At 34.4% G+C, this 23,578-nt stretch overlaps 1 protein-coding gene across 1 annotated transcript in view; it reads left to right on the forward strand.

Annotated features, from left to right (window-relative positions):
- CADM2 (cell adhesion molecule 2) overlaps positions 1-23,578 on the forward strand; it is a 237,863-nt gene that overhangs the window by 209,843 nt on the left and 4,442 nt on the right. The window contains exon 9 of the mRNA XM_087418225.1: positions 22,689-22,814. Within this exon, the coding sequence (XP_087274351.1) occupies positions 22,689-22,814 (126 nt within the window). The remainder of the gene's footprint in view (positions 1-22,688; positions 22,815-23,578) is intronic.

Here is a 23,578-nt window from a genome sequence, read left to right on the forward strand (position 1 = left end):
ATGAGGAAATATACATAGTGTATTTTGCAGCGTTTGGCAGATATTAAGTACTCAAGTAGTTGTTATCTTGTTAATATTATCATTAATTGCAGGGACTATATCTTGTGTATCACCAGGCCAAACATGCTGCCTGATACAGGTTAAGTTCTCCATAAATATTATTAGAGTGAATAACAGTGAATAAATGAATCAATACTGGTCTGAGGAAAAACTACAAGAACCAAATATTTTCTTTTCTAACATTAAGCCCAAGATCTCTACTCCTGATGGAATCCCTTTAGAGTTTCTCTCAGACACTGACCCCTTAATCATCCCCTTTACAGCTCTCCTTAATAACTAGCTCCTTTAGTGTTAGCCTCAAATTATCCTCTGATTCCTCCTACGCCAATTCATTGTAAGTCAACCTAGCAATCCTCCCAACCATCATGCTGTATTTACCATGCCCTTGAAAAGCCTTAATATATCAAGTCTACACCCACTGAAAACTTGTTTGTCACCCACACATTTTCGCTTCCTTGTAATCAACTTTGCACCCCCACTTCTCATCCCCAGTTCACTGTAGAATCCACTGCAGTTTTTAATTTTGCAGTTAATGTCCTTGCCCATTCAGTATTATCTGATAACTTTTGAAAAGCACTTCTATTGTGTACCGTTCTTCTAGGTAGAGTTCTAAGCATCTTCCTGGGTTTCTTACTAAGGTTCTGACCACTGTATTATCATCTTTTCCTCCTCCCTCTCGCAAAATCTCTTCTGTATTTCCTCTCTACAATATCTCCTTTAGTTTCAACTATCATGACAATGGGACGTCCTTTTCTTTAGTCTAAATCTCTCTCCAAAGTGTTAGATTCAACTGCCACATCTCTGGCTGGATGACCTCCAGAACTCCAAGGTCAGCATGGCCAAAATTGATGTCAAGTTCTTCCTCCATCAGCCAGATCCAACTTATAAATTCCTTGACTAATTTTGTGACCAGCAGAAAGTTACTTAACCCCTCAATGTCTCTGTATCCTCATCTGTAAAATGAGAATAAAATAGTACCTACTCATAAACTGTTGTGAGGATTAAAGGAGTCACTACATGTGACATGCATAGAGCAGCACTCTGAACATAGAAGAGAAGGCACATGTTAGTTATTTTTAGCTATTGCCTTTTGCTTTTAAGGGTAATTCCTTTTTTCTTTTCTTTTTTTTGGGCCACTGGCTCAAATATGCAATATTCAGTTCTTTCTAACGTCAGTTCTGGTTCTTCTGTTCTCGACTTCATTACTATTTCTCTTAATGCCCTTAACTCATCTCTTTGTTGTTAGCTACTACTCTTTTCCACAAGAACTGTCTAACTTATCTTTTCGTGTTTCTTATACATTTAATAGACAGATTTTAAGTTGATATAGAATTATTCTCTTCCAGTAATATTGCCTATACATTCTTTGGTGTAATTAAATATTTCTTGGTTTCCATTTTCTCTACCAAGTAGTTAATTTAATGATTTAACTTCAACCCCTCCCATCCCCACCCCTTGCTACTTTTGTTAAGCACAAACATGTTACCATAATGACAGCAGATAACGTGAAAATCTAAGTACAAGAAGAAAGGTTGGCAATATTTATTACAGTCTATATTTATTACAGCCTATATTAAGCATTGGGTGTCATGGGTGTGTAATAGAAAAAATTAATCATGGTTTTTCTCCATGTGCAATTTAACACTTCAGAAGTGATAGCAGTGCCTTTTAAAGAAAAAGAGGTAAATTATAATAAAGGAGAATGGAAATACAATTATGGACACCTTTTCTTGGGAAAAAGAAAGTTACCAAAAATGTATTGAATAAGGCATTGAGAGATGGAATTTCTCTGGTTAGAATCTGTAAAAAGATATCCATAACATATAAGCATACCTCAAGAGGCTAGATTTTAAATGAACAATAAATTATTGTGAAGTTCTTAGAAATATATTTTACTTATTTCTTTTTAAGATTTAAAAAAATTATATTCTTTATTAGAATACCTTCAAGCAGAAACTAAAGAAAAATATAACATATACAAAACATACACTTCCAGGAACTACTAGAAAGCAATCATTTAGGGCTAAGATTTTTATTAGGTTGTGGAGTTTTTTCCTGTTGTGAATAAAGAGAAAGTTTTAGGAGAAAAAAAAAACTACACTGTTTTCTCAATTTTTTCTTAATGTGTTAAATCCACCGAGTGGGGTCTTTTAGCTACCAGAGACTTCTAGGAAATGAAGACATCAAGTGAGCCTGGAATTCTGAGAACAATGAGCTTCAGTTGCCTCTCAGAAGTTGCTGGAGAAATTCCATGCCCAAGGAGACATTGGGGACATTTTTGCTTGTCTCTGAAGCTCTTGCTGACCCAATGACAGTTAGTCTTCTGATTCTGAATCTTCCTTAACCTGGCTTCTTCAGACCTCGCCCTCTAAACTCTGATTAATCCTCATGCTGGCTACTTCCTTTGACACTTGTCCTGCTTGACTGCAGCCTGATTTCAATTATAGTCATTCTCCCCATCTCCCCTCACCAGCACGCCCATGGTCTGGTTCTCCAAACCACGTTCTCAAGGATAAATTCCTTACAATTCTAAATTCTCTGACTTTTTTTCTAAGCTTGAATAAGAAAGTAGACCAGTATTGGTGACCACTTTTCATAATTTAACTTAAATGACTTAATCTAATTGGTGCCTACCTCCCCTCCACACCCCTTCACCCCCCTGCCCAATCTCCTGAAGTAGATGTCACTATCTTTATTTTACACCCGAGGGAACCTAAATATAGCATTGTTAAGCAATTTGCCTGAGGCTATACAGTTAGCAAATTGCCTAGGTGAGATTTAACCCACACCTGTATGAAATTTCCATCATATTTTCCTGCCTCTAGTGATGAGTATTTGGAAATCAGTGTTAGAATAAGTATTTAGAAGGAGAATCTGGAAGGTAGAACAGCAGTGGAAATTGTTCTTTGCTCTCCACTATAATTGTCAATGCTTTCATAAGCCCCTATGAGGCTCTTTCCATCACCATATTAAGATAATGTAAGTGTACATATATGTGCAGCAAATGTACATATTATTTCCATAGGAACTGTCATTATTGGGAGGGGAAGGATAGCTAATAAGCTTCTGTGCTGTTCTTGGTGATTTAAATTGATTGGCTAATTTGTTCTACCAGTCTTCCTGGAAATTGAAGATAATAATACTGGTCTTTAACATCTAGAATCACACCTTTCCTTTTACTTTTATAAAGGCAGGCATTGTTTCCAGGGATTCTGAGTTATTGAAAATAGTTGATGAATGCATTCATAATCCAGTTCTCGACTACCTTGACGTATATCACCATGTGCTGCTAAATTGGGCCACATAGGCAGATATTCCTTGAAACTGCCCTTCCTGCTTTGTTTCAGTGGAACGTTTTCTTTGCTGTCCCTTCCCATCTATCAGAAAAGAAACATTTTGTTAGACTTTCTCTTTTGTTATGTGTAACTGGCGTTCTTTTCTCTATACTATAAGGTTTTTTTTCCTTAGACCAAGACATTTTCTTCTCTATAATAACAATAATCATAATAGTATATACAAAGTTCTTTTAATGTGCTAGGCATTGTTAAGTCCTTTATATAGGTAAGTCTATTAAATTCTAATAGTAATCCTATACAGTAAATACTATTTTTGTCCTCCTTTTGCACTTAAGGATTCTCAGAGACAGAGAAGCTATTGATCCTAATTCACAGCTTGAAAGTGAAAAAGTCAAATTCTCACTCCAAAAGTCTGAGTCCAGAACCCACAGTCAACCATTAGGCTATTCTTTCCAGCCTCATTTTCTTGCCCGAAGTTCAACTTAATGCAAAGAATGTAATTCAGTTCACTTCAATAAATATTTGTTAAGGACTATTATATTAAAATTTTTTTAAAAAGCCAGTTTTACACCATAACATTCTGTGTTTTATGTACCTACTTAACCTAGATGATGTAGTTTTTCTTTCTCCTTTAGCTTTCCTATATGTATCCCGATTATATATTTTGTTTACATCTGACCTTTATAAGCATATTTTTCTGAAATTTAGTGGTATCTTCAATCATGATCATTTATTTTTAAAATATGTAATATCTATATATGTCATCCTACATAAATTGTCAAGGACCTTAATAGTTGCTAATTTATTGTATTTTCTTTCTTATCCTTATAGAACTTCTGCTTCTATTGAGCAAATTTACCTAGATGATTCATTCTTGAGCACCAGAGATTTAGCCCCTAGGGAATATTTGGCAATGTCTGGGGACATTTTTCATTGTAGCCACTTGGGGAACACTGGTATCTATTGGATAGAATCCAGGGATGCTGCTAAATATCATATAATACACAGGAGAGCACCCCACAACAAAAAATTACCCAGCTCAAAAAATGTCAGTAACGATAAGATTGAGAAATCCTGAGTCCTAGATTATCCCTGGGGACTTTTTCCTTAACATAAAAACTGGGAATGGACTGTGCATTTTTCCTTGTAGGCAAATGACAGTGGTTTGATTGTCTTTATTTTTACCCTACTCCAAAACAGCACCACCCCACCCCCGGCCCCAGGAAAATTCTCTCACCATTCCTACGGTTTACCAGTATTTTAATTAGAAGCCAATATGTTAGTTTTTTTTTTTCCTTTAAAACATAAATATATTGATGATAACAGTGACAGACATAACATCTGTGAAATTTTTGACCAAAAATTTGCTCAGCTCTCAATGCTTTTACTACACTATTGATGTTGTTTGCTAAAGTAAATATCCAGATTTCATTCATTTATCAAAATTTGGGCATTCTATAATACAACCAAACATTTATCTAGTATCTTAATTTCCAGTCCCTTTAGATGTATTCTTCTGTCATCAAGAACAAGTTTCTGGCTGCTATGAAATTGAGTTTGCCTTTTTCAAATAGTTTGAGCACAACTGTCATTTAGTAAAATAAACATGGTTCCATTATTTCTTAATGTCTTCCTTAACAAGTATAAGATTAGACTACATCTCACAAGCTCCCATTGGGCAGCACTTAAGAAGTGAGTAATATTTCTGTCTGCTAAGTCAAGTAATCCCAAATGTAAGTAATTTACAGAAAGGCATCGGGGACTGTTACAATAGACATGTTGCACTGTGTCACTGGAAATCAGCATCTCCCCACGTGTTTGATCAACAGCCAGATGGAAGCTTTTATCACATTTATTTAATCTGAAATGCACATGGTAATTACACTGGACCTTTGGTTCAGGGCCTTATTAGTGTCTCAAGAGAAGTCAGGAAATAAGCTTGTCAGTCGCAAACTGATGTATTCATGACCCTCTGGGTAGAATTTACATCTATCACTGCCTAGACTAGAGTATTGCTACAAATCACATTGTACCTCAAGGAAGTAAGAAAAAGTAAAAGCTTTGTTTACCTCCGTAAGAGAAGAAAGGGGCTCCTGATCAGTCCCAAATATTGCTTATTCTTTTATTCACTTATGTTACTCCATTTGGTCTCCCTCCAACAAGTGGTGAGTGAGTAAAGTGCAGTATGAATTATCTGGCCAATGTCTCACAAAACACAATTAAACAAAACACCAACAAAAGCACATTGAAGTGAAATACTCCCACATTTCTAGTCTGAAACCCAGGATCCTGGATACCTGTTATTCTTAAATTTAGTGGAAGTGAATGTATGTGAGGTTTTCCTGGATTAGTGATGGAAAAAGGAAGATAACACAAAGGTCACTTCTCTGAATTTTCCAGTTAGGAAAATGCTGGATAGCAAAACTTTATTTAATATTGGATAATTGAGTCTTGACTATTCTACTTCAATATTTTTACATAGTACTAAAACATGAATAAGCAAAGCTGCAACATGTTAGTATGTATAAAAACAATGAAATGATATTCCTATTAAAAGTAGATGGAAGTTATCTCTTGAAGATGAGAGTAATAGAAGACTTCATCTTAATTTACATATTTCTTTAACATTTGCAAATTTGTTATGATTATGTCATTTTATTTTCAAAGTCAGAAAAAAGAATTTAAAAAAAGAAATATGCACACACACATATAGCCTTCCAAAAGTGTTCACAAAAATATGGCATTTTCTGATATGGTGTTGATATTTTTCAAGGGAAAAATGCAATTGTCTTTGAAATCCATAAAGCAGATGATTACTAAAAAAAGAAAAATAATATGTTTCTATTAATATAGGATGATATAACTAATGACAAATAATTAAATCACATGCACATTCTGAAATGACTTCAAAAATTTTATTGCTTGATCAAAATTCTATTAATGGTTATTACTGTTGTCCTAATAAACTTGCATAGGATATTTTATTCTAATTAAAATGCTAATTAAAAAACATAAAATCATCCTATCAATAATTTATCTTTTTTTTCTTTTTACTTTAAGCCAATATGGTATACACTACAGCTATTTTGTGGCTATCTCACATCTCAGTTGAGAATGTCTTTAAGTTTGGAGACCTCTTTATTTCTATTGACATCACTACTATCATCTAAAATTAGGATAGACCTTGAAAAGTGTCAATTATATAAACAAACATAACACATATTGACCATCTACTCTGTGCCTGGCACCATGCTAAGAACTTTCCGTGTCAGATTCCATTTCACCTTCAAAGCAATTCTATAAGACAGATGATCAGTAAAGACAACGTTTTACAGAAGAGTTAACCAAGCCTCAGTGAGAGTAAAGTAAATTGTTCAGGGTCATTGAATTCATACTTGATTGAGTCTGGTTTGAGCCTTTCTGACTATAAGAGAAGATTTAATTGAGTCTATGATTCATTTAGTGTCACATTTTTATGGTAAGTCTCTTTCCCAAAATAGGCAAGTTTTTAAATTCTTCTTTGGTAAAGAACTGTTTTAAGACTCATTTTGTTTTTTCTGCTTTATGCTTACAATGACAACAGAAAATCTTACAGGTAATATAGTACTTAAAATTCCTTTCATATATAAAGTTAAAATAAACAATTAAAAATCAATGAATAAAATGGAGAAGCAGATACTAACATTTCTGGTGCTGAGCTGTAGCCTTACAATACGACCTTGAGAAGATAACTTAATTCTCTGTTATTTTATTGATGTGTTATCTTGCAAGACAATTTACTCTTGGTGAACGATAGAGTCTAGGAAAAAAACGCAGAAAAGTGATTTTATGTGGGGGTAGGAAAAGGGGAAAAGAAGGAGACTAACCAACGTTCCACTTATTATAGAAAAAGAAATAAACAATTATGCTAAATTTGGAAGAATGATTATGACTACATTAGGTTTCCAGTCACAATTAGAATATGATTATTTTAGGTTATATATTTAATGATACCTGTGAAGGACATAATCTCTATCTCTAAATTGTATGTGTTGCTTAAGTAGAGGAAAGATATGAGGCTTTGTCATTAAAATTCTAGGACATTCTTGGGTAGTAGGTACCACTTCAAAAGGTTTTAGAAATCTGCTTTTATGACTATAAGACAGTTTAGAATATAGAGTACAGGTACATTAATGTTGCCATTTAAATGTTTCTTCAGTTTAGTTTAAATGACCTTAGTGAACGCACCTCAGAGCTTTCGGGTAGGTCTTTTCTTTGGTGTGCTGAGACTGAAAGTGCTGGGTAATAACGGTTAAAATGAAAATGATATGTTATGCATAACAGGAATTTAGGCCCAGTGCTTTTCAACAATGATGTAGGACAAAACTTTACATATAATCATGCTTCATATTAACTTGTGAGGGCAGAATTATTGTATAGGTGTATCTGCCACTCATTAACATTTAAGTCAATTTCCTCTGAAGAATTTGTTACAGGCTTAGTTAGTTGCATTTTGCATACTTATTTCTTCAATTAAAAAAAAACAGTGTATTAATTCATGAAATATGCAAATTTCATATATGCTTAAATTGAAAGCATTGTTATAATTTCAGTATGGTATATTTCCTGCAAACTTTCTTTTCACTTGTTTTGGGAACAGTGGAATTTATTTTATACTCTCAAACATGCACACAATTACTTCTGTCATTATATTCAGTGTCTATAGCTGCAAGCTAACTATCTGATCATTAAATTCTTAATGAAAGTGAGGATATAGCAGCTCCTGACAGATATTAAATACATAAGTTATATACAATGGAACCAGATCTCCTAGAGTTAACTACACTAGAGTTTTACACTAATATTTTCCTCAAAATTCATGTTATAAATAATCACTAAATTTGATATAGGCTTCTTTCAAAGTTCTTTTTATAGTTGGGTAAATAAATCTACTCAATAGATCCAAGAATAACAAGTGACATTCTGAATTGCTTTCTATAATATAGTATTGGAGTTATCCTAATGCATTTTTTCATTATAACTCACCAATTAAATTGAGACTCAATTTTGTTTGTAAGTTAATAATTAGAACTCTAAACATATCTTTCTACATTACCTTTTGGATCTAAATAGATTTATTTGTGAACTTGCCAAATCTAGCCACCGTTTACAGCTTTGGCCATTTGGGGAAATAAGTTCTGGATTACGGGGTGAGGAGAAAACTTGGAAATGCTTGATCTTTGACTCTTTTCTTCCAACCTTCTCCTTGAACGGTCTCAGAAGAGAACATAACACAGAGCGAGCCAAGAGTCTCAGGACAGAAATCCTTCTGAGACCTGGGAAAGTTGTTCCCAAGAACATTTCTGTTCGGGCGTCCGTAAGTCAGGCAGCTACTGTTTAATGCACATTAGTCATGCTTTATCCTCTTGACAGCTCCTTTCCTTCTGTGAAAATACTCTCCTGCCAGTCTAACTCTGCTTGCATTAGCTTCTGTTTCCAGTCTGGATCTCGTAGCTAAGTTACAATGAAAAAAGCATATATTAAATATTTACTTTAAAATCTCCTAAATTTTGTGTGAAAATCGTATGTGGCAAGACTGACACAGATAAAATGGGTTAATATGCATTTAATAAATTGAATAAGGTGATAAGAATAATGCTTTTAATAAACATTAACCATTACTGTTATTATCTTTTATGGGACAGATGTTGTACTAAGACCTTTGTATGTATTACCTCATCTGATCCTCACAAAAGTTCCTTGTGGCTCATACTATCATCCTGTGTTGTATGTGGAAACTGAGGCAGGGAGAGGTTAAGTAACATATTGGTCATAGAGCTAGTGTACAAAGGACAAGTAAGGGCAAAATAGGAGAGGTTTACTTTCTATTTCAACATAATTTAGTATATGAAAATATAATAGAGGAAGATTCTGGTGAGCTTAAGATTTTAATATTTAAAACATGCACAGGCCTTTCCCACTGGTATGAGATGGTGTCTTCTAAATGGTGCATAGAGAGGACATGTACACTATATTCTTCTGAATATATTCATTATTGTAACTGGGGAATGGGTTCAGTGGCGATTCACAGTGGTTTTAAAAACTTATATGAACATAGTTAATATAACTATTTAATTATCACTAGAATAGTCAATTTAAAAAACAATAATACAAGGGAATTTGTTTAACTGAATTGACTAGTGATATAGCACACATTTCAGAGCTGACTGGTTTATAAAGGGAAATGATTTTAGTAGCAATGGTATTGCATTTCTAGTGTATTAGCCCATAAAAAAACGCACATGTTTCTACAGGTGATCTTTCCCCACCATTTTATTCTTCCATAACAATCATTTCTGAATATGGACAGACATCATAAACAATTGGTACAGACTAAACTTTTTAGAATAATGTTGAACATTATAAATATTCTCACTGTCAAATATGTATTCTCTATATTTTCTAAGTATTTTAAAAATAAATCTGTCCTATTTTATTGTTGTTGCCTCTGAAATCATACTTAATTTAATTACTATCCTGTCTCTTTTTTTAGTTTAGTTTAAAAAGAAATGTGCTTAAATCTAGATTTTACTCTTCTGCAGAAATCATTGCATATGATTTATTTAACCTCTAGTCTGCTTAAAAATACTTTAATTCATCTTTTTAGATTTGCACAAAATACATTGCCAAAGCAGACATATGGCAATGTCATATACTAGTCATTTGTCTTCCCTCTTAATGATTGTTCCCATTTATTCATTTTATGTGTGTAGGCTGAGACCAGTGATGTGCTAAGAGTTAGGTATTGTTGACATTGAAGGCAGATCAGTTCTAGTTAGAAAGACATGAGGCAACAGAAAACAAGACAGCAGCTTCTACAGATTACACAAATATATAAGATATTGGGCACTGTAGAATGAATTTGAGTATATTTTTCCTGAAAAAATCAACACAAAACTACAAAATACAGATTTGTGTATAGTCTCTACTCTTACAAAGCCCATTATTTTATTCACATCATATTTATCGAGCAACTATTAGATGTGACTTATATGCACAGATTCCATATAATCTGATTTTAACAATAACTCTATGAAATAGGCAGAGCAGGTATATATCCTTATTTATAGATGTAGAAATTGAAACTCTAAGAAGGTCAAACTGAAACTAGTACTTGAGTTTTATGGTTCTGAGTATGATGCTACTTCAGGTCTTCTCTGATCTTAAAGAGAGACGATTGTTTAATGCAGGAAAATTACATTCTAAGCCAGATGCCCGGTGGATAATGTAGCTGACTTTTCCAAGCAGCAAATAACCCCATGGTGACCCAAACACTTACTCTGTTCTCCCTGTGATCACGCAGATAACCTTAAAAACCATCCCTTTCTTTCACCTTCTCCTGTTATCACACAGGTAATCTCCTCTGGCAATTCTCTCCCCTTTTAGATATCTGCTAAGGGAGGTGAAGCGTTTTGTGAGGGGCCCTCAGTCCTACTAGCTACGCTACACTGCTGGGCGAGAGTCCTCTCTGGGTTGTTGGCGTTCTTCGGAGCTGAAGCGTTCCCTCATTTCAGCAGTCAAGGAGATACTGTCTGAAGTTCACCAGAGAGAGCAAGACCAGTGAAATGAAGAGAATTATGCTAGAATTTACTTTATCTGAAAATAAGAACACCTTTTTGGGAGAAATTTTCCACTTAAATTTTTGTTCTGAAGGACAGAGTCATCTGATTCAAGTATATATTTTGTTTGGGCCCAGCACAATATTAACTATTTATTATGTAAGTTAATAAAGTCAATTCTTATATAATTAGGAAACCTTGAAGTCACAAAAATTGATGAACAGACCCTGAGAAGGGACAGCTCTCCGAAGCGGGAACCTGTGGCCAGGGCGTGAATTAGCGTGAGATGCAGCAGCTCCTCACTTGCCCCTCTGGCAATCACACTTCACTTGCTGAAACATTTTATAAATTGATTATCTCTCTAAGCTAAACAACCTTGAAACACTAAATTCAAAACAAACAAACAAAAGTGATTTTATAGTTATTGTCAATATCTTTCTGAATAGGAAGACTGTACTATTTTACATAGAAACGTGGCGCATTTGTTGGTTATGAGCCTGACGTGGAAACAGATTTACAGTACAATAAATACATTTTCGAGAGGAAAAGCTAAGTTTGTGCATGCTGGGATTTTTTTTCTATTATTGAAAACCTGTTGTATGATGTAGCCTTAATTTAGAACCCACAGATTTAGAGTCCCTGCGCACATGGTTTATAGTTAAAGATATGTGTAAATCACTGTACACACACAAAGAACAATATATTTTCATGTTTTCTTTCCTTTAGAGATTGTTCTTAAGTATTTTTGTGAGAAACAGTAATTGTACATAAAATTAGAAGATAATAGATGACCCTTGAGTGAATGTGGTGATATGTTTCTCTCCAGGGACTTGGCTAATGTCATATCGTGACAAAGGACAGTATGTTTTTCTCCATGAATCACATATAACTATTTCTCATGTTTTACCGGAGTGACCCTCTTTCTGAAGCATTACTCTATTTAAAGAGGGGAAATTAGGCTCTTAACTACATTAAAAAAAATTCAAATTTAATGTTAGAATCAAATTATAGGAAGCATTAAGTACAAATCTGGATGAGTCATTTCTACTTAGCACTAATTGCTAAAATATTTAGATAGTAACAGTATTATTATATTTTAACAAATACTTTAATACCATGAAGGAGCAGCGATCCATTGCTCAGCACAGCAAATTAGCATGTAAAGATCCGTGTTCTGTCTGGAATTCAGCATGAGAATTTAATATTATCCATTCACTCACTCAATTTGCTTGTTCTAAGAACTATGTGAAAGTACTCTTGCAGCTGTATTACAAGTGTAAGACACAACTATTACCTTATATCATTGGGGGAAGATAAAACTAAAGCAAGTGAATTAATTCAAGAGAAAAAAATTCTGAATGAAATAATCTAGGGCTAATTGACATGGAGAGACTGATCCCTGTTATTTGGAGTCTGCGTGCACAGAGGGAAAGAAGAATGTCTTACAGGCTGAAGAAACAGCACTGACAGGAGGTTATTTAGCATGGAAGGGCATTGAATTCCTCTTCGTCCGAGAAGAAAAGAGAACACAATTATGTGAAAAGATAGAATGCTAGAAATTACCTCAACAAACTCTTGTTCTCAAAATAGGAGTCACCTGATGCATCCTAAAATTTGACTTTCATAATTATTTTAAAGCTTTTCAAAAATTATTCCAAAAACTTGCTTAAGCAAGCTGTCCCACAGTTTATCAATTTTTATATTAACAATAATTATGATTTTCTGAGTTAACACTTTACATGCATTGAATAAAATAAGTCATTTATAATACAGAACCTGACACAGATTAAATACTCAATAAATTATTCTCATTTAATCCTCATCCATCAGACTCCCACCAGATTCATTTTATCCAATCTCATGTTATGCAAATCTTCCTCTATTAATATATCCCCCATTTTTCAAATATCCAGACACTTAGAAGACTTCACCATTGCCAAATAGAGTAAAAGTCCTAAATGAGACTTTTAAAAAGTTGAAAAAGGAAGCCTATATTTTTCTAGACAGCAGTTTACTCTTTCCACCTTTTTCCCCCCATATAATTAACTTCTAGATAGTGCTTACATTACATTGCATCAGACATTCTTCTAAGCCCTTTATGTACGGTACCACATGTAGTCTTTGACAACCCTGGGAAATAAGTCTTCACGTTCTAAAGATCAATAAGAAGGTGAAGAAACTTGCCCAAAGTCAAACCAAAAGCAGTAAGTGGTTTAAGGTTTAGTATAAACAATTTGTAAATCCAAGATTTCGTGAGCAATTTCTTTCGCTTGAAAAACTTTTACTGACTTTCTGCTTCATTCTACCACTATCCTTCTATTTACATACGTAACATGATAGTTTCATCCCAAAATTGATTTCATCTGATGCTCCTGGCATCAATCATTACATCTTAACCACTATGAAACATTGGTATGTGAGTGGAGAGAGGGCAGAGGTTTGCAGTGTAACTCACTATAGTACCTCATACAATGCATAACTCAATTACAGGTAACTCATTAAAAGGAATTGATCTGTGCAGTCTTGGGTGTTCTGTTTGTCAACAGATCATTGGCTGGGGATGAGTATGGATTATTCAGACTTCCAAAAATCTATTTTCCATTGCCTTAAATTTTTGTATAATTCAAGTGAGATAATACATCAAAAAGATTATACTATGTTATAGTTAATTAGTTAGTTCAGGCTGCCATAACAAAATACCACAGACAGAGTCACTTAAACAACACAAATTTATTTGTTGTAGTTCTGCAGGCTAGAAGACCAAGATCAGAGTGTCACAATGGTCAGGTTCTGGTGAAAACTCTCTTCCTGGCTTGCAGACAGCTGCCCTCAAGCTGTGTCCTTACACGGCAAAGAGAGAGAGAGAGAGAGAGAGCTCTGGTACCTTTTCTTATAAGGGCACTAATCTCATCATAAGGGCTCCATCATCATGACCTCATTTAAACCTAGTTTTCTCCCAAAAGCCCCATCTCCAAACACCATCACATTAGGAGTTAGGGCTTCAACATATGAATTTGGGGGGCAGGGAGGGCTACACATTTCAGTACACAGCAGTTTCTTAAAAAAGAAAATCCTGTTTTCCAAACTCTTAAATATGCTACATAAGTACATTCCCAGCAAAGAGATAGAGAATTAACTAAAAATGCTAAATATCATTTGTAATGCAGAATCAGTTATATAGGGAAACTAAACTTGAAAAATCATCTATGCTTTGCGCTCCTAAAGGTAATAATCCCAGTTTTACACTTATTTTTCTGAGTTTAATTTCATAATTTTGAACCATTTTATTGTTAAAATGAAATTTCTCCAAGAGTTTTCAATCACTTCTAAAAAAACCCCATAAACTCCAAAATGGGCACAGGAGATCAATATAAGTGGCTTTATTGTTTAAGTGGCTCTTATCATACATTCTAACATCATGTTTGGTCCACGTTTATTCTACTCTACTCTTTATTCATTTAACTCTGATGGTAGTTACTAGCAAACTATGTTTGGTGACTTTTGTGTTGAGGGGCACTGCTTCTCTTCACTAATTCTTCTTCTATTCATTCCAGCTTTTCCTTACTCTTCTATTGACATTGAATGCTATTCCTAGATTTATCAAAGATTTCTCTAACTTGACTTTAACCTCAGACTTAATTAGCAATTTTCTAGTCTACTATTTAGTTCACTATTCCATATTTATTTCTGAATTAATGCTGAACTATTGATAATGAACCTGTTGTCTGAACCCTGACATTTAAACGGTTTTGTAGATAATTTTTATTAGATTTTAGTAAGAACACAGTAGAAATTTCTTATCAACCTCCTGAATAGGTAAATCTGTATGCTTTATATGGTGCATGTCCTTAGAGTTTTATCATTGTTTTAAAAAAATTATAATTATTAATCCAAATTTGGCTTTGAAAACATATTTATTTTAATATATATTGGCAATCGTTTTCTTTAAAAAATTGTCTTGGAAACTAATTTTAAAATATTTAAATAAAATGATTTTAATTTCAAATCTTACCTACCATTTTATTCAAACTGTAACTCATATATGATAATTTAATAAAAATATTTATGGTAAAGTAATTCTAACATGAATTAAAAGCTATTAGCATTTATGATTTCTGCATGCTGTGATCCTAGAAAGTCGGATATTCTTTCTTTAGAGTTTGTACTTCTTATTTTAAGGGGAAAAAACACAATAGACTAACCACTTGATGATAGAAATCCCCCACAATGATTTCAGAGATAGAATTATATAATCTAGGATTTCTCCACATTAAGATTTTAAATAAAACTATACTTTACGGTTATTTTCTACTCTTCTAAATATCAGAAATTACTAATCCTAAATATTATTATTTGACATAATTTTCTCTTTGGAGTTCTTTTTATTTATTTATTTATCTATTTTTTCCCCCCAAAGCCCCAGTAGATAGTTGTATGTCATAGCTGCACATCCTTCTAGTTGCTGCATGTGGGACGCGGCCTCAGCATGGCCGGAGAAGCGGTGCCTTGGTGCGCGCCTGGGATCTGAACCTGGGCCACCAGCAGCAGAGCGTGCGCACTTAACTGCTAAGCCACGGGCCCGGCCCTCTCTTTGGAGTTCTTTATTAAGGGTCCAGTAACCCTAACTGAAAGATGTTAAACTCAGAAAGTTTTAATTCTGCAATATTCTTTCTGTTTTGTGCACTATCAAGTGAAAGAGACTGCTAATACATCACTCACTCCAATGTTAACAGGCTAACTCCAGCAAATCAGGGCTAACACTTGAGAATGAATAATGGTCTTTAAAGATACCTGATATGTTTATCTGAATAATAATACAGACTCAGCTATCTGGAAAGAAACTGCAGAAGGCTGTGCTTCATCTTTTTATTGCTGTGACAATAGGACAGGAATGAGAGAGAGAAAGGACATATGAGAGAGTCCCGCTGGGACTTAGCCGTTTAAATTATATATGCTGTCTGCATTGCTCAGGGGATACTTACCTGCTCCTCAAGCTCAATCACTTGTTTTAGTAATTAAGAATAGAAATTAAGGATCGACTTTTAGTTTTAACAGTTATCGGGGGGAAATAAAAAGCATAACCAACAGTGCTAGTTTTTTAAAAAATACATTTACAAGTAGATGAACAAAGTAGCACTCTCTATACCCATATTATCTTTGAAATCTTAAAAATCCTGGAACTATATGTTGACTTATTTTGTTGATGAGATGAAGGCTAAAGGTTGTTTCCTTCATAGATTGTAAGAGTGTATGTAGAACATTCATGAAAAGGGTCAAACAAATATAAGTGTTAACAGATTACTTTCACTGTAAGTCATTAACATATCTATAAATGCACCTGAAACCAAGTGAAAATATGTGCAGTGATGAACATGATAAATTTGAAATGATCTAAAACAAATTCTAAAACATCAAATTGTCTTTATATATATATATATATATATAAAAAGCGAGATGACCTACATATTATCTGAGATTCTACTGTGAAAGTGAAGGTTATAGGCAAAAATATATGAAATCAACGAAATTTATCACCAATAATGATTTACATCCAAAGGTTCTTTCTCCAGTCCAGCCACTATGTACAGATGTCACATGATCTGTATTTCAGTTACAAGGATAGTTTCTGTAGGTGGATTGATCTGCAGCATTACAGCTGAGCAGGAATAACACCAGCATCAGAACAGAGAATCCTTCAAAACATCTCAACATCAAGAATGAAAATAAGAAAAGAAAATGGAAGGATGTGTAAACAGAATTAAAAAATATTCAATTTTCATCCAATAAAAAATGTTTGCAATAAAAGAAGAGAAATAATGTATGCTCATCAGGGAAAAACATTTCCCCAGATGTTTAAATGGAATTATTATACTAAAATGAAGGAAATATTATAAAGCTACCACTTTTTATTGTCAATACTATAAAACTATTTAAAACATGTACTAAGTGAGTATGGATTGGGATTAAATAGAGACTGTAGTTAAACTAAAGTCACAATTCATAACAAAATCCTTTTGGAAGAAATAGTAAGAAAAATGTATGATAGAAAATCAAATCAATTAAAGAGAAATAAACTTGGGAAATATAACTAAAACAAGATGTAAAATAGTAAAAGGATTATAAAAGTAGGAAAGAGGGAATGACATATATGCAACATTAAATATGGAGTTTCTACCAGTGCATAATTGGATTTTCCTAGAAAGAAGAATAATTACTAATCAAAAGTAGAGTAAAAAAAGAGTTCATAAGCCAAAAACAAATGAACTAATCTGATTTTAATAAAAATGTAGGTTTGCCAATGATGCAAAATTCTGACTAAAGATAAACTACAATATATAGCTAGGTAAAATATCAAAATATGATGGAGGAAAAAACAAAGAATCTGATAGCAACCATGCAGAGAAAGCAAGTCACTTAAAAAAAGAATGGAAAGCAAAAACCTGAATGTTTTCAGTTTATTTGGGGGGAGAGGGGAGGCAAAACAAATAGTCAAAACCCTGACACATTGTTCTGAATTATTAAGTCAAAAAGATAAAAATCAGGGATTCTTTAGCCAGTTGAGCATTTATTCACAGCAAAATAATACTTAGATAGTTGAGGTTCAACGATGTTGTTATCGTGAAATTTTCTTTTGACAAGATGTGTGCTGCATATCATCAAGGGATGAATATCTTTGCTATCAAATTTCAGATGAATAGGAACTATAAAAGTAACTCTAGCTATTGAGATAAGTACAGAGACCAACCACTGTCAAAAGGAGGATTGTGACTAGTCCATTTAGAGTTTTGATGCAATTCTGAGATCATCAGAATCAGGATGATATTTTCATTATTGTTCACAAAGCACTAACTAGTGCAGTAGAAAAAAAGGAAAATATAATACTGATATCAATAATAGAAAGAAAAACTTTAAGGGAACAACTGAAACAATGTTTAAACTAGTAGGAAAATTAAGTAAATTTGATGGTCAGGAAATAAAAATAACAAATATAATCTTGACAAATACTAGACATAATGCTTTAGAAAATAAAGTAAGAAAAGGAAAAAGTGAATGGAAATATAAGAAAAATTAACAAAAAGGCAATAACATTTTAAAATATTTTTAAAACAATATTAAAATGTTTCAAAATATTAAATATTAAAAATATTATTTTAAAATGGGAAATAGCATTAATGAAAATATGTGAGCCTATATCAGAAAGCTATGTAACTTAATAAAAGGCACTAAAGATTTGAATAATTGAAGAATCATACTGTGATCCTGGAAAAGGAACTATATAAAAGAAACCCCATGTATATATTAGTATAATCCTAGATTGTTTAATCTGTTGTATTTTTGTTGCTTGCAAAATTATTCTAAACCTGATCTAAGCTTCTGCTCCAAGACATTAAAATGATTTTTAAACTACAGTGCTAGTTGCCCAATAAATGGAGATTTTCAGCAAACTGAAGAACGATTTTTCCAAACGTGGTCTCCACACCCCAGAGAGGGTTGTTCCTACTGGAGGGTGAAGAGGAAGCAGGCGGAGCGGAGGCCTTGTGAAGGGGACCCACTGCTCTGGGGAAGTGGAGGGGGAAAACGGTGGCCTTGAGCGCACCTGGCTGGTGGCCCTGATGGAGAGGAGCTGGGTCACCTTGGTCTCCGTCTCCCCATCTCCAACACTCAGATTCCCCTCAAAACTCCAGCAAGCCTCTGGAAGAAAAACGATTTCATTTTGCCATAGGCTATTTTTTTTTTTTTTCTATTCATCCCTTCACTTTGACCTAAAGGAACACAGCTTAGGTTTTCAAAGTTCCCAATGCCTTTATTTTGAGAAACATAAAAATTGAAAACATAAGTTCAAGATTATTTCTAGTCTATTCTTTTTTTTTTAGTCAAAGTTAATTCTTCAGTTTCAGTCAGAATCAGAACTTATACAGCAACTGGAAATATCAAATCTATATTATAATTAAAAAAAAAATCTACAGTACTAGCATAGGATTGCGTATATAGATCCCTCACATAAAATAGACTAAAATATACAGAAACACATAAAATATGTAGACATTTAGTTTATGGTAAGTGACAAATGCTATTGATGAAAGTAATAGTGTGGGGGACACCTGGCTGTCAAATAAGAATTAAAGATATATTTTATACTTTAGCCTCAAACCACAGACCAAAATACAGTTTAGGTGGATTAAAATATAATAATAAATGTGTTAGATGACAACATCAATCTATATGTGTATAATCTTATCATGGCAAAAGCATTTCAAATCATGACCCACAAGTCAGACATCACAACGTAACTGTTTGACAGATTTGATTACATAAAATTGTAAGATTTATCTATGGCTGAGAAGACCAAAATGAAGAATAAATTTAAAAATATTACTAAAAGTGTTCATCTTTTTATGAAGAGAGCTGTTAAAACAGGAAATTTGAGTGGAAAAATGGTCAAACTTCATAAAAAGCATTTCAAAATTAACGAATTAATATGGGCAAAGGTATTTAGATACATTTATGTAAACTTATCATTTAATAAATACAAAATATTTAACACTTTTCAATAGAAGATTGGCAAAAAATTTTTTAATTATAGTATCTAATGTTAGTACTATATGGGGAAAAAGAATCTCTCAGGTGCAGTTGGTATGGGGTGAATTTGTACAATCTTTCTGCAATATAATTTGGCAATATTCATCAAAAGTCCTTACTCTTTGGGCCAGCAATACCACTTCTCAGAATTTACCTTCAGGAAATAAGACAGGTACAGAGATGTATGAACAAGAGTGATTTCCCAGTTCCCAAGAAGAGTACTCAGTTCTGAGAGATATTCAGCAAGTAAAATGGATGTGATTTATGGTGGTCTGTACTTGGGGACTGGAGCAGGAGGCAGGAGTTGAAACTGATTCTGAAGCGTCTAAACAAGGAAGAGGAATAGAGAATTCAGAGGCATGGAAAATTTACTTATTTATTTTGGAGAGAAAGATTGTTGCTGAGCTATTAGCTGTGCCCATTTTCCTCTATTTTGTATGTGGGACACTGCCACAGCATGGCTTGATGAGTGGTGCATCAGTCTGCTGCCAGGAATCAAACCAGTGAACCCTGGGCCACAGAAGCAGAGTGTGCCAACTTAACCGCTGTGCCACTGGGCTGGCCTCCCAAATTTACTTTGTGCTTTTTCTTTTCTTTGAGATTTATAGTCAATGTCAGAAATTAAGGGAAATACAAAAAATGTATAGTAGAAAACTAAACATAGCTGCTGTAACAGATTAACTTTAATCCTCAGTGTTTTGAAAATAAAGCTTTTATTTTTCCTCAAGCTGTCCAATACATGTATTCCTAGTTGGGCGATTTTCTTCCAGGTGGAGATTCAGTGACTCATAGCCTGACTTATTCTTGTGGCTCTCTCGTTTTCAACCTGTATCTCCTGAGATCACCTGCAGGGCTACATGTGGAAGGTTTTCATTGGCTTGGCCTTCACTCAGTTATCTAGAATACAAATCACATGTTACATCCAACTGCAAGTGACGCTGGAAAATGTTCAGCTCTGTGCACTGAAAGAAAAGGAAACAAGTTTGTCCTCAGCTAGAAATCTCTGCCCCAATATACCCTTCTGATCACCAGATATTTTTTCACCTCTTTTCCCTCCACAAACCACTACCACACCCTCTCGAAAGAGAACACCTAAAGTCCATCAAGTCAGTGTACCGAACTCAAAGACCAAGATCCTCAGATATGCACAATCCTCTTCCTCGTATCTGGATGCATTAGTCCAGGCACAAATGACCCAAAAGACAAGTTGTTAATGCTCCTCCCCACCCAGACACAAAACATGACGATAGAACAGGGCCAGGAGAACTACTCCTTAATATAAATGAGCCGATTTGGAAATAAAAGAAGATTGGGAAACACTGAGTAGTCACTTATCCATAGCAATTATGAAAACATGCCAGACTGGCATCAAAAGATCCCTCTGCCTTGACAATAGTTGTAGTTCCTTGAAGAAACTGGATTCTCCTCTGTCCATTCTTTTTTACTTTCCTCAATTCTACCCTACAGGAAGTTCAACCTTGTCAGTCATACTCCATGGCCACATCTAAAGTGGGTGTTTGGGAATATGGCCTCCATGGGGACTACACAGCTTTTATAGTCCACTCCTTGCTTTTACCAAGTTTGAATATCCAAAGGTTATTTGAAGTTTCAAATAGTCAGACTTTTATTTTCTATCCGGACATATGCTTCTTTGACACAACAGTTCCATTAAAAACACAGTAGACTTCTAATCTATTTGTCATATTCATGTACCTATAACTATACTCCAAGATCTTTTCTTGTGTATGTGTGAAGAAGATTGGCCCTGAGCTAACATCAGTTGCCAATCCTCCCCTTTTTGCTTGAGGAAGATTGTCACTTAGCTGAATCTGTGCCAATCTTCTTTTATTTTATATGTGGGACACCACCACAGCATGGCTTGATGAGTGGTGTGCAGGTCCGCACCCAGGATCTGAATCTGTGAACCCCAGGCCACCAAAGCAGAGCCCATGAATTTAATCACTACACCACCACGCTGGCCCCCTAAGATCTTTTGAAGGCATAATTGCCAAGCCTAAATTATTTCTTTACTTTCTCCCTCCTCTAAGTCCCTCTTTTAGACTATAAACAGCTACCACGAGGCTATCTGCAACAATGGGCTTTGGAGGATAGGCAGTACACACAATCTGATCTTTGCCATAGGGCTGAGCCTTAGTGGATTTTGTTGCTCAAAACTTCACTCAGTTTTATCCCTTATGGTGCAACTTCTACAAACAGTTGATTTTCCAAACTTTTGAGCTCACAAATGTGTGGGACTTCTTTTGATATTTTTGTTTCTGCTTGAAAACAGGCTATCCTTTACTGGGCTCATTTCTTTCCTGTAATATCTTACTAAAGGCAGAATGTAAAAGTATATTATTAATCTATATCTTTCCAACCACTTTCTCTAAAGCTACAAATCCAACAGGAACTTAATCTTCAACATTGAGTTTTCATTTTCCTCCTTCTATTAATAACACAACACAGTTTGTATCACCCTCCTCTCGTTGAAATATGTTCTTCCCTTTGACCAACTACAGTGTACTCTCCAGGATCTTTTCCTACCTCACTCTTCTCTCCTTCTCCATCTGCTCTGCTGGAATCACTTCCTCTTCCTAAACTGTAAATATGGGAGTTCTTCGTGGCTCAGTTTTCAGATCTCTTCTTCTCTCTATCTAGACTCACTCCCTTGGGGAGTTCATCAATTTCCAAAGCTTTAAATAATATTTATATAACGATAAATCCCAAGTTATCATCTCCAGCTCTAGCCTTTGCCATGACGTAATTTTCTTTAGAAAATGGTATAGTTGTCTTCATCACACAAAAATACACAGACACACACACACACATATTTTCAGATGGAGGAGAAGAGGAAGGAAAGGCATAAAACTATGCAAAATCATATATGTGTATTTGTTTATCCAGGCTGCCTAGTTTAAAATGTAAACTCAATGGCAACAGTGATTGATATGGCAAATGTTACATCCACAGGTATCTTGTATGTTATAGCTACACAATAAATATTTGTTGACTGGATGATTGCTGTAATACACATTAATGAAATTTTATTTTAATAGAAATGTGCTAATTTTCAAAGTAACTCATTTTAATGCAGATATGTACTCTATGACTGAATAACACACTAACTTGAGCAATATTTTCTTCTCTTCTCTAGATCCCAATGCTCTGGCTGGCCAGACTGGCCCTGATCATGCTCTTATAGGAGGAATAGTGGCTGTAGTTGTATTTGTCACGCTGTGTTCTATATTTCTGCTCGGTCGATATCTTGCAAGACATAAAGGTAGGTTATTTAGTAAAGTATTCTTACCTTTGGCAAAAAAATTCTAAAAACTAGCTTTATCAGGAAATATTATATGCATGTGTTTGTGTGACAGAGAGAGAGAGGGAGGGAGAGAGTGAACTAAATACTCAATTATTTCAGGGAGTTCTTGATTGTTTTATTCAGCTTTAAAGTTGGATTGCCTTAGCAAAATAATGTTTAGCCAATGGCAAAGGTCACAGAATGAGTCACTGGCTCAGAAAGAAAATAGAAGCAAGTTTGTAATTTATCTCTAGGGCTGAAATTCAACTATAACATTAAGCATGTGGACAATGTTTTTGTTTGTAGGTTTATGGCCACACATGTGGCCATATTAGTGAGGAAAATATGTGACTTTTTTGGAATGGCCTAAGTAGTAAACTATTGATATAATCTACTTTTAAATGGAGTTACCAAAATGAATGGTGACACATTTGATGTGATCATTATCAACATCTTAACAAAGGACCCTGATCGCTGCAGCTGCATGGATCACATGGTCTGTATCCATCATTAAAGAAATCAAAGTACTCCGTACCCATTCCAGTTTGGCTGTTGCCTCTAGTTAACCTGGCCACAGCTTTATCTACGGCATATACCTGAAAACTGAAAGAAAGTATGCAACTTCAGAAGGGTGAATTGTGTGGTTCATTTATGCCCCAGAATATGTTCCAACATATAAGAAATCTGGCATAAGTTCCTTCCCAAATGCATGTAGCTTTCATGCTGGCTATCTTACCAGTCTC

This window comes from Ceratotherium simum, chromosome 27 (genome assembly GCF_057802395.1).
Source record: "Ceratotherium simum simum isolate JZ-2026a chromosome 27, ASM5780239v1, whole genome shotgun sequence".
Lineage (NCBI taxonomy): Eukaryota > Metazoa > Chordata > Mammalia > Perissodactyla > Rhinocerotidae > Ceratotherium > Ceratotherium simum.